Source organism: Centruroides sculpturatus, unplaced genomic scaffold (assembly GCF_000671375.1).
Source record: "Centruroides sculpturatus isolate CEXI.00-Female unplaced genomic scaffold, Cexi_2.0 scaffold703, whole genome shotgun sequence".
Classification (NCBI taxonomy): domain Eukaryota; kingdom Metazoa; phylum Arthropoda; class Arachnida; order Scorpiones; family Buthidae; genus Centruroides; species Centruroides sculpturatus.
In genome coordinates this window covers 216,150-229,760 of record NW_019384944.1, presented here as the reverse complement: position 1 = coordinate 229,760, position 13,611 = coordinate 216,150, and the positions used below count along the sequence as shown (strand labels likewise).

General features: G+C 26.6%; 1 protein-coding gene across 1 annotated transcript in view; it reads left to right on the top strand.

Moving 5' to 3' along the window:
• The window catches only part of LOC111632167 (basement membrane-specific heparan sulfate proteoglycan core protein-like), a 208,133-nt gene that overhangs the window by 87,207 nt on the left and 107,315 nt on the right, over positions 1-13,611 (top strand). The window contains 13 exon segments of the mRNA XM_023376533.1: positions 761-871; positions 945-1,001; positions 1,966-2,193; positions 5,163-5,312; positions 5,385-5,501; positions 6,834-6,965; positions 7,061-7,348; positions 7,415-7,539; positions 8,173-8,388; positions 8,462-8,638; positions 10,139-10,284; positions 11,838-11,958; positions 12,212-12,334. Of these exon segments, the coding sequence (XP_023232301.1) occupies positions 761-871; positions 945-1,001; positions 1,966-2,193; positions 5,163-5,312; positions 5,385-5,501; positions 6,834-6,965; positions 7,061-7,348; positions 7,415-7,539; positions 8,173-8,388; positions 8,462-8,638; positions 10,139-10,284; positions 11,838-11,958; positions 12,212-12,334 (1,991 nt within the window).

Below are 13,611 nucleotides of genomic sequence, written 5' to 3'. Positions count from 1 at the left end.
TTTGATTTTTTTTGTATTTATTATCTAAAAAACTAATTTCATGTTTAAAATAAACTTTTTAGATACTAACTTTCAAATTTTCATTAAAACACCATTTGACATATAAACAACACAAACTGGATAATATTGTAGAAAAACAAAATAGAACCAAAACTCCAGCAGAAAATGAAAAGTTTAATGAAAAAAGATATATTTTTGATAGCTTTCAGCTATCATCATAAGGTTCAGGTTACAAAATCTTGTTCTTGATCGTAAAATTATGTGTTTTTTAGTGGTTGTATAATAATTTTATATTTTATATATCCTAAGATGATTGTATTTTCCATTCTGTACAATGTTTACATAGTATTGTTTCATAAAATTACAAAACAACGATACAGTATTAATGTGTTGCTGTATGAACCAGATGAAATTGACATCTTTTGCCAACAATTTATTTCTATTTTTATGAGTTGTCTTGATTTCATGAGGTGCTAAATAAAAAATTATGTTTAACAAAATCAGTTTAATTATTTAATCCTTATTTTAATAAAAGGTTATTATTATTATTTAAAGAAATTTATAAAATATTTTCTTTCAGAAACTTAGACATATCTTTATTTGATTTATCCCAATGCTTTTGATAGAATAGAATATAATGATTTAATAAATATTTTATTATAAAATTAACTGAAATTAATACTTTTATTTAAAATATCTTTTAATACAAGCAATTTTGTTAATCATAACATATTTTGCTTTGATCTGTTTTAAATATCAGGGATTTGTAAACCTAATCAGTATATATGTGCCAATTTTGAATGCATTCCTCAGAATGCAAGATGTGATGGAAAAATTGACTGTGGAGATTCTTCAGATGAAACTGATTGCCGTAAGTTTCTCACTACTTTTGGTTTAGTTGTCTGTGTAAATAAATATTAAGAAAGTATATTTATACATTTCAGCATCTACAGCAGGAATTCAGTTGAAGTTATATCCTGAAAGACAAAGTATTAGACAAGGTAAATTGAATATTATGTTAAAGTAAGAAATAAAAATATTTTAATAATAGTGATTTCTTTGCTCTGCATATTATATATATTAAATTATTTATAGCAAATATTAAAATGTTACAATTTATGAATAATATTTAAATGAATGTTATCTATTTATTCTGTTGGCTTTTGATTAATTAGTATAAAATAAACTACAAATAATATGAGGTCTCTCTAGCCTTTTCTAGTTCAGTCAAGATCTCTTTTCTCATCATTGTTGGAGTAGCATCTGCATACTAATGGACATACTAATATTTTAATTATCAATCTTATCAGTCAGATACTTCTTGATTATATTAAAGATGTTTTGTACTGTGGTGATGGCTGTCAAAAACTTGCAAAATATTTCTTCTATGAATTTTGATTTGTGTTAGAACTTTGAATAGATCAGTAGATTTCATTGTCTTAGAAAATTATGTTGAGTTCTAAAGAAAATTTGATCATCTGAAGGATTGTGACTGATCTTAGTCAAAAAGTCAAAACAAAAAAAATATCTTTATTTTCACCTGTTCACTTGTATGTTTCAGACTTGAAGGCCCTCTTCAGCAGGTTTACAATAATACTCTATAACAAAAAATTTTTTAAAAACTTTTTTAGAAAACAATATAGTACCTGACAATGATATTTAAAATATAAAATTACTTAAATGTTCTTTATTGTCTATTATTAATACACTAATACAGACAAAAAAGTATCACTAAAAGAGTTTTTAACATAATGTTTTTTAAAAAAATATGCCTATATAAAAGGATAAAATCTGTTTAAATATAAAATATTTAAACAGATTTTATTCTTTTATATAAGTAGTTACTTATAAGAAAAATAAATTAGTTACTAAATAGCAGAATTTTATGTATTTTTAAATATAATTTAAAATAAATTATTTATTTTTATTTATGCTTAAAAAGTGCAACATTTGTAATTTTTCCAGGAAGAGAAGTTGTGTTTAGATGTCGAGATGAAAGTAGTCATCGGGCTCCAGTCAAATGGAGCAGAACTGAGAATCGTCCTCTACCTGCTGGAAGTACAGATATTAGAGGTCGTCTTACAATTCCAAATATTCAACCTGACCAAGGTGGAGTTTATGTATGCACTGCTGTTGGGGTATCAGCTGGAATACCAGGTGCACAGAGGATTGCCTTTTTGTCTGTTAATCCATGTAAGTTTAAAATTTTATGGGTTTTTTTTTATTTATTTATTTAATACTGATTTTTTTCTTTAAGTTGTCAAATTATAATGGGGTGTTCCATAACTTGGTAACAAAAGAAGAATACTAAAATAGGGAAAAACAAGTTTTTAGTCATAGAACTTGCTTAATTTACCCACAATGTTCTCAATATACAAATTTAAACATGATATTCATTCAGCGGGTATATCAGTGTTTTTCAACCGGGGTCACATGGCACCATGATTGGGGTGTTGCAAAGTTTAGGGCCTTTAGGCATTTTCTTGGAAATTTACTTAAGTGTAGTTCAAGATAACTCATTGTCAGTTCTATTTTGCTATGAGATATCTAGTAAGCAAAGAAACAATGACTAACGATGATCGCATGTTAATGTAATGTTCTATGCTACATGTACGCACGACTTGTCATGAGTTTGCCTAAACCACATTGCTTGGCCTTCACATTCCCAGTCCCAGTACCAGGCCAATCAGCAGAGAAGAACAACATGGACACTTGAGTCTTGTATATACAGTAGAACCTCCATTATCCGGATTTTCGATTATCCGGATTGTTCAAAATAAACAAAAATTTTACGAATTTACTGATTTGCACTTGGCGAATTACGACACTGTTTATGTACGTGATGGAATACATAACTTTTTTTTGTTTCAACAACGTCTCACCCATCACAGTGGTCGTAAACTCTTAAATATATTTTACGTAGTAATAAAAATATAACTTGACATACGTATTTATAAATAATTTATATTCAAATTACATCATTTCTATGACCAAGGGCGGCATAAGGCATGGACGACGTGGGCCACCGCCTATGCCTCGCGGTCCGAAGGGCCTCGCGCCTCGAAGGTTTATGCATTACTTAAAAGCCGTGAACGCGACGAAAAAATTTTACTCGTCGTAAAACGATAAATAGTTTGTCAAATTTTTATTCATAAAAATGCAGTTTCAACTGCTTTTTATTTTATAAAATCCGTCTTCTTGCGCCACCAGAGGGCCTTTTAAACAATAGGTAGTCTGTTAGCGTTGGTCAGTAGTAGTCCAAATTCAATACGAACGTTTGTTTCTTGAAAATTTGATCACGATTTAAATACAGTATTTACTTTTAATATTACCGATATGTCATCGAAAAGAAAACGTGTTGTATTATCATTAAAAGACAAATTAAAGTATTTGTTTCGATTATCCGGATTTTTCCTTATCCGGACTACCTTCATCCCCAATTAGTCTGGATAATCGAGGTTATACTGTACTTTAAAAAGTGTTGCATTGTACTTTGAAAAGCGTGTGGTTTCAATCACAAAGTAGGTGCATATTACAGTATTTTCATAGTATTCAAAAGCAATGATGACAAATAAACAATTTTTTATCATTTTTTTAATTAAAATTTTTTAAATTGATATGAAAAATAAGAAAAAAGTAATGAAATATTTATTTTATATGTGCATCAAAATAGTATAAAAAACTTAACAAAAATTGTTTATCAATAAAGTGATAATATAAAATGATGATATATTTGATAATAAAACTAGATTTAAAAAACAATAGCGAGACTATTATTTTACATGTAGGTATTTCAACAAAATTCAATGGACTTAAATTTTGATTTTGAACACATAGAAATGCATTTTTTGCATTAAAATGCTACTTCAAACTGTAAATTTTTAAAATTTTTCTTCCTGGGGAGCAAGTCCCCTCCCCGGACCCCACCCCAGCATTGCACATAATATTTGTTTTCACAGAAAGTTTATCTGCCCATTAGTCCCCCCCTTATTCAGATTCTAGATCCACCGCTGGTCAAGGGTGTCACAATTTTTATATTTTTCAATCAGGGGTGCCATTCAATGAAAAAGGTTGAAAAACACTGAGGTATATGATGAACGATGTCAAGAGTAATGATGTTACATTCCTTGATAATGCATTATTGCAAATGTTCAACACTTCTAATTTTCTCTGCTTACAGGCCTTATAGCATCTTTGAATAAGTATGAGCAGAATTTGGATTCATTCTTCCTTGCTCAGAAACGTTATAGTCTGTAGAAATAGAAAAATTCGTTTTTCTATGGCATTAAAACTTATGGGACATCTTGCATTTTGTTTAATATGTTAATGCAATCAATTACATTTATTGCATAAAGTATTATGTTTATATATATTAATGTCCTTTAAAATGAAAGTTACAACTTTAACCTTGCATAAATATATTTAAATATGAAATTCACTTAAAATTATGATATATGTAAAATATAAATACAGAAATATATATATATATTTTAATAAAAGATGTAAAATCAAGAGGTTTTTTGTATCTAGATAATCAATATTTCCCTGATATGTGAATAATTCAAGTTTTTTAAAAAATCTAACAAAAGCAATTACTGGATAAATATAACTTTAGAAACCAAAACTTAATATTAGCCAGCATAAAATTTACATCAGAATAAATACTGTACTTTTATCTCTTTTAATTAACTGTCATATGGTTCCAATCCAATACAAAAACAAACTGACTACATGTTCTCAATTAAAAATGATTTAAGCTTTTAAATAAAAATGATTAATCTTCTAGTATTTTAAAGATGAATTAATATATTAATTCAAGTTTATTTTTCACTGTTTTAACAAAAAGCTTGTTTTATTTATGCTTATTTAAAATTAAATTTACTAATTTCTCTTTGAACTTTTTTGATATATTTTATAAATGCTTGATTCTTTTTAATTTACTTAAACAACTATTTTTCTATGTTTAAATTTCTTCTTAGCTGTTCTTTCTGAAGGAGGTGTTACTTTAGAAGGTAGGAACTTAACAATGATTAATTACTGCAAATGTTTATGCCAAGAATGATGCTATTTTAATTACTTATATCTTGAACTATTTTAAATTTTAATTAATTGATATATTTTTAAAATTCATTTTTATGTTTATACAATTATTATATTTTAAGATCTTCCACCTGTGACTTTGCCACCTATTGTTCCTGGAACATGTAGCCCATATGAAAATGCCACATGTCAAAATGGTGAATGCATTCCTCGTGCTTATGTATGTGATGGAGATTATGATTGTACAGATAGATCAGATGAATATAATTGTGGTAAATATTATACAAAAATAAATTTTCATTATTATTTATTTTCTCAAATACATGAAGATTTAAAAATTTTAGCTCATTCAAGATGTGAGCCAAATGAATTTCAATGTGATAATCAAAAGTGTGTATTAAAAGTATGGCGATGTGATGGTGATAATGATTGTGAAGATAATAGTGATGAAAGAGATTGTGGCAAGTACATTTTTGTTTTCTATTACAAATAAAAAATAATAGTTTGATCTGTAGAATATTTCAAAAATCTGTAATCAAATAACTTAACTAAAACTAAAATATAATTAGAAAATATTGCTGATTATAATGATTTATAAATTAGATTCTATGCCTTCCTAAATAATGTATACATGAAATATGTGGAGATTTAATACACTAACAATAATACAAAATACAAGTAATAGTTTCATTTTTCATGGATCAAAGAATACAATGACAAATAAATTCATCATATAATAATTTCTCTGTGTAGAGATGAAAACAGGTGATGATAATGTAATTAAATAAACCAGAAACACAAAATGATGTGCAAATTTTTAAAAAATTTTAAAATTTGTGTTCTTTTAATAAGCATTCCATTACTTCAAAACCTGAGGATGACCATTAAAAACTGTTGAAAACATTGGTTTAGGATTAGTTAAATCTAATTTCATGCTGATTGTTGGTAATTACATATTTTATAACACAGATGCATATAAGATATTCATAACATTCTTTTTTGACTGATATAAATATTGACTGCATCTGATTCTGCAAGGAAATTTATACTGAAAGAGAATGCTATAAAATAAACTTATTTGTTTGAGACTTATGCCCAGTGACTTAAGATCCTAAATTAATCCAAAGAAACTACTGTATATACATATACACTGATCTGTTAACATTTTATATATATGATGCCAATAGATCAATAGTGAATTTATGATATCATTATATCAGTAGTTAATATATAATGTATAGACAAACTAGCTAAATTTCCTGTAATCAAAAACTATCAATTTATTAAGGCAATTGGAATGTTTTTTTTTTATATACTATATATATTTATTTATGTAAAGTAAAATGTAGTATTTTAATTAGAGATATTATTTATAAAATTTAGATTTAAATTTTGAGAATGTGAAGACAATTACAATTTGTAAAATTGCAAAAGTTTACAATTCCAATTTGTTACATTGCAGTTGTCTTCACAATCTCAAAATTTGAATTAAATTATTGAATCTGTATGAATAGAGTTGTTAAAGTAACTGAATGGAATATTTTAAATGCTAAACATTGAAAATAAAAACAGTCTATTTCACTTTATTTTTTTCAAAACAATGGAATAATTTTGTATGTTTATTTAAGTATATAAATATGTATTATATTACAATAAATTGATTAAAATGTAAAATATTAATTAATATTAGAAAGTTATGTGATATTATTTTGTATTTCTGTCTAGGGGTAATAAATAAGTTATTAGAATTTAATAAGATTTATTAAAATAAATATAATTTTTGTCTGTTTTAGCACCCACTGTTGTTGGTTCACCTTGCCATTATAGTGAATATAGATGCTTATCTGGAGATCAATGTATTCCAAAAAGTTTTCAATGTGATACTGAATTTGATTGTCAGGATAACTCTGATGAAATTGGATGTGGTAAACTAATAACATATTTTATGATTGCAATTTTTTTTCTCAATGAATTGAAAGTTTGATTTTTCTTAGTAATATTTATTTATATTTTTTTAAAGCTCCACCAACTATTACGCAACCTCCTCCTGATACATTAACTGTAGAAGAAGGAGGAACTGTAATAATATCTTGCACTGCTGTTGGCACTCCTGTTCCAATCATTAGTTGGAGGTTAAATTGGGGACATATTCCTCCTCCACCTAGAGTTATAGTAGTTAGTGAGAATGGAAGAGGTACAGTCACTATTCATAATGCTCGACCTAGTGATCAAGGAGCTTGGAGCTGTGAAGCTATTAATAGTAAAGATAGTGTACTGGCAGTTCCTGATTGTATTTTAGTTGTAAAATGTAAGTGTTTTATAGATAATCTAAAAGATTGCTTAATTCTTAAAACTCATTATGAAAATTTTTTAGCTAAAGTAGGTATCTGTCGTCCACCATTATTTAATGAGCATGCAGATAGCCCATCTGATTGTCTTCGCTGTTTCTGTTTTGGTATAACTGATACATGTTACAGCAGTAATTTACATATTACCCCTGTAAGTAATTTTCATATAATAACTTATTTTGAAATATTTATTTTGGGCAAATTCAACTGATGTTAGATTGTTTTTTAATTTATTATTAATACTAGAATCTTTTATTATTTATATTTTACTATTAATCTTGTATATTTTATTAATTATGATAGTTCAGTATATTTGAATTGTTATAAAAAAAAGAATGAAATATTTAAAATGTCAATTGTCTATTACATTTAATTATTCTATCCATTGGTTAAAAGTATATTAAGTAAAATATTCACTTCAGTTATCAAAAAGAAAAGGAAATGTACTAGGAAAGACAGTAGGATTAAAATAACAAACTAAGGAAGAAAGATACAAAAAAAATTCATTATGCAATGAATATTATACTATATATTCTACAACTGAAGTTGCCAGATGATTAAAAAATTTTTGAAGTCATTTTTAAATGTAAAGTTATGTGAAAGAAGTTGTTAAACATCCTCAAAGATTTTGTTTATAGTGCAACATCTTGTCAAATATGTTATAAATACATTTTTACATATACATTATATATTTTACACATGTACTATATCTATATACTTATGTTACAATTTATATATGTATTATTCAGTATGCAGGTAATATATTATTATAAATTTTTTTTAGATATTATTACAAACAGAAATTTCTATTGTTGCTCTGCGTAAAGATTCATCTGGACATTACATAGATGTAAGCCAACAGTATCCACCAGACCAAAATGCAATTCAATATAATTCCATAAACAGAGAATACAGAATTGACAATAGAGTAAAATTAGGCTCAGTGCCATCTGACATACATTATTATTGGAGTTTACCTCCAGAATTTTTAGGCAATCAGGTAATGTGAAATATGATTTTTAAAATATAATTTCTATTTATTTAATAAATTCAAATATTACTCTAAATTCCAGTTAAATAGCTATGGTGGATACATTCGTTACATTTTACGATACCGTACTCCGGTCATTCCAAGACCTCCACGTCTCGTAGATGTTATAATTAAAGGCAATAACATTACACTTTATCATGTTTTCAGTGATCCATATGGACCAAATAGAGATAATCATATGAAGGTTCATTTTTGGGAGGTGAGTTCTTTTGAGACTTTTATAAATTAATATTGTTACATTGTTTGTAATTTTCACATTTTTATTCAAATATTATGATTTGTAACTTAAATTTGCTAATTGATCTGTTGTTTTCCAATTATAAAAATATTTATCATCATATATTTTGAGAGAAACTTATGTTATCATTTATCGTAAAGGAAATTTTACCCAAAACAATAAATAAAATCAACACCTTTAAACAATCCAGCAAATCGTTTTTTAATACTTTAAAAACGCTTTCGAACGCTTTAAGCGATCATCATCAGTTAACTTTGTGAATCGAACGAAGAAATTCGAAACTACATAAAATGAAAATTTCAAAAAGCGGTTACATAAATATACGTTAACATTTACCAAGCTTAAATAATTGTAAGAATTATACAAGTTAAAACAAAATAAAGAAAATAAAATAAATTATATGCATCCAATGTTAACGTATATTTATGTAACCGCTTTTTGAAATTTTCATTTTACGTAGTTTCGAATTTCTTCGTTCGATTCACAAAGTTAACTGATGATGATGATCGCTTAAAGCGTTCGAAAGCGTTTTTTAAAGTATTAAAAAACGATTTGCTGGATTGTTTAAAGGTGTTGATTTTATTTATTGTGTGGTTCCAGTAAGAAAGTATTTTATTTATTTACCCAAAACAAAACATAACACTCAATACTTATTAAGTAGATCACATATATATTCATTAATCAATCAGATGCTGCCTTGTTTTTTAAAATTTCATTGTTTGATTCATATATTTCATGTTAGAACAGTGTAACCTAATAACCTAAAAGCAGCTGAAAACATTACTTTCTCATTAAATTTTACATTTTGGATTTTTGGTTTTTTTTTGTGTTATACTTAAGTAGATCATTTAGTATCTAAACTGGAAAAACGTATTAATTTAAATTAGGCACAATTTTGGAATTGCTTATTAATTTATTTGACAATTATCATTGTCATTAATTGCTTGATTTTGGTTCAAAACAACAATGTATTGCATGTTAGTATTATTACAGATATTTATGGTTCATTCTCTGAAATATCAATAACAACAATAATTCATAGTCAAATTAGAATTTGTTAAATTTTTAGTTTTTATATTTGGAAATATTAATAGTAATTAAAACTCAATGTTAAAAATGCATTTAACACTTAGATTTAAAGTATAAAAATCAAGTGAAAACATGTGACATTCAAGAGATGTAATTATCAATTGATAAATAAAGTTTGAGTTTAAAATTATATATAAGCATGTGTGTTTTAAAATGTTTTTGCCTTAAATATTTTTATAAATTTTTAATTACAGATATTATTTAAATTATTGGTATTTGAAGGTTTATTTTTATCCAAAATTTGTGACAAATTGTTATTGTTAGATTTTAAATTCAATTTAATATTCATTTAGACTTAATATACTCATTTTTTATGTCTCATATATTTTGATAAATAAATAATATAAAAGTAAAATTTATAAAACCATTCAGGGAAAATGGCATAGAAGTGAAGCACAGGGAAGACATGATGTGCCTATAAGTGATACACCCACCAGAGGAGAAATTCTTACTGTTTTACAAAATATTAAAGCAATCTATATTAGAGCAAGTTATGATGAGGAACTAATTGATTCCAGGTGAGTTTCAACAATATCCATCTGCTGTTAAGGTAAAAATAAAAAATAAACAAATATTATATTCGGATATACTGTGTTTCTTTGATTTTAAGATTCATAATATATTTAAAATTGAATTTTAAGATATTTTTAGTGGAGGAAAACTTTTTAAAAATCAATCTTATTAAATTTTGTTAATGACAAAAAAGTTGAAAAACAATACAAATGTTACAAATAGGTAATATTTTTTAATTAATTAAATCTCTACTGATCAATGTAATTAAGGTGTATTATAATATTGTCTTCAAAATGTTTTAAAAATTAAATGCTCACTACTAGAAAAGTTGATCTGAACTGATTTGACCATTGGACACAATACAGCCAGATATATCTATTATTGGTGTGTACTATGTAGTCTACTCATGATGATTACTGTTTGTTATTGTAAACTACAAATGCAAGATGCCATTAATTGTAAGATACATCTCTATTTTAGACAAGCAAAAATGGGTAAAAAACTGTATCTTAGAATTAAGGAGATATTGATAAGTAATATTTACAATATATAAGCTTGAATGAGTGATGAGAGACTCTCAAAAATGTCAATGGACTACATTCCACAAAAAATGAAAGAGAGAGGAAGACACAGGTGAACTTGGTACAATGGAGTAAAGTTAATATGTAGTAAAAATGGAATTAAAGAAGAATGGTCTATGGATAGAGAGAGATGGAGAGGATTCCTGGAAGTTGGAAGGTGACATCAGATGCCATAAACTGAATATAGATAGATAAGATTAATACTACAAAAATAAAGAAAACATAGTAAAAAATGCTTTTATGGAGTAGAAATCACATTAAAAGATTTGAATGTTTTTTTAATATTATCATTAGGAACTAAATATTCAAAATAGAACAGTTATTTCAGAATAGAACAAATTAAATATAATTTTACTGTAACCACAACAGAAAATATAAATGTGTTCTGTTCTAGAATAACTTTGTTCTATTTGAATATGTAGTTTCTGATGATGATTAATTAGTAGTAGAAAGCACTTGAATGTTTTTGTTCCTTCTACTCTATTAAACCATTTTTTTACTATATTATCTACATAATATAGTAAAATAACACTTAAAGATTAATAAATGTTTGTTTTTTTGTATAAAGTATTTTATTACATTTTGAATAAAATGAATTTTTAATTGAAAAAATTCAATAATTTGTTGAATTTTCAGTGTATTTATGTATTTTTTATTCAAAGGAATATAACATTGTTATTTTGAGATTATATTAAACAGTTCAGCATATAAGAAAATGTGTGTGTACTAAAATAGTTACTGATCATATATACAAATGACAAGACTCATATAAAAACTGAAAAGATTTTTAAACTAGTGTTTATTTCTAACAAATAAAGATATATTAGCCTACATTGTTTTTAATATTTACATGTCTCACTTGTCAGTACAATTATTTTTAATTTGCTTTGTTTAGCAAGTTAAAGAAAAAGTATTTGAGGGCTCTAAGTAACTTGAGGACTTTTCAGCTGATAATTCTATTTTATTTACATTTTCAGTATTTTAAATTTTGAAATGGATACAGCTTCAATCATTGATTCAACTGATACTGTAACCCATCAAGCAACATTTGTAGAAAAGTGTTCCTGTCCACAGGGATATACAGGAAATTCTTGTGAAGTAAGTTGAAATTTTTGTATGTTTTCATTATATCATGCAAATTTTTTTCTGTTTAATATAAAAATAATATACTTGAGCAAAGTTTTCATATGTTTTTATCATTCTGATCTGTCTTTAAACCTAATATATTCTGAACTGGATTGAAGTGATGTAAAAATATTTATCAGCATTTAAAGCTTGCTCAAAGATACATTAATTCTGTTCCTTTTTAAAATTTCAAATTGAAGTTTTTTCTTATTTAAAATGTGTACAGAACTGTGCAGAAGGATATGTAAGAAGATCAGGACGTTATTTGGGAGAATGTGTTCTATCTAGAATACCTTGTAATTGTCATGGACATTCAAGTCAGTGTGATCCTTCTACAGGAGAATGCTTGGTAATGTAATCAAAATAAAATTTCTGTAATCAATTTAGTTCTTTACTATGTATATAATTTTGTATAGTGATTTTTAAACATTTTTTAAAAATTTAATTAGCAATTATTAAAATTAACTTGAAATTGAATTTGAATATTTGGGAATGATTGACAAGCTTAGAAATAATATTCTTATTTANATTTATTTTTATTTATGCTTAAAAAGTGCAACATTTGTAATTTTTCCAGGAAGAGAAGTTGTGTTTAGATGTCGAGATGAAAGTAGTCATCGGGCTCCAGTCAAATGGAGCAGAACTGAGAATCGTCCTCTACCTGCTGGAAGTACAGATATTAGAGGTCGTCTTACAATTCCAAATATTCAACCTGACCAAGGTGGAGTTTATGTATGCACTGCTGTTGGGGTATCAGCTGGAATACCAGGTGCACAGAGGATTGCCTTTTTGTCTGTTAATCCATGTAAGTTTAAAATTTTATGGGTTTTTTTTTATTTATTTATTTAATACTGATTTTTTTCTTTAAGTTGTCAAATTATAATGGGGTGTTCCATAACTTGGTAACAAAAGAAGAATACTAAAATAGGGAAAAACAAGTTTTTAGTCATAGAACTTGCTTAATTTACCCACAATGTTCTCAATATACAAATTTAAACATGATATTCATTCAGCGGGTATATCAGTGTTTTTCAACCGGGGTCACATGGCACCATGATTGGGGTGTTGCAAAGTTTAGGGCCTTTAGGCATTTTCTTGGAAATTTACTTAAGTGTAGTTCAAGATAACTCATTGTCAGTTCTATTTTGCTATGAGATATCTAGTAAGCAAAGAAACAATGACTAACGATGATCGCATGTTAATGTAATGTTCTATGCTACATGTACGCACGACTTGTCATGAGTTTGCCTAAACCACATTGCTTGGCCTTCACATTCCCAGTCCCAGTACCAGGCCAATCAGCAGAGAAGAACAACATGGACACTTGAGTCTTGTATATACAGTAGAACCTCCATTATCCGGATTTTCGATTATCCGGATTGTTCAAAATAAACAAAAATTTTACGAATTTACTGATTTGCACTTGGCGAATTACGACACTGTTTATGTACGTGATGGAATACATAACTTTTTTTTGTTTCAACAACGTCTCACCCATCACAGTGGTCGTAAACTCTTAAATATATTTTACGTAGTAATAAAAATATAACTTGACATACGTATTTATAAATAATTTATATTCAAATTACATCATTTCTATGACCAAGGGCGGCGTAAGGCATGGAC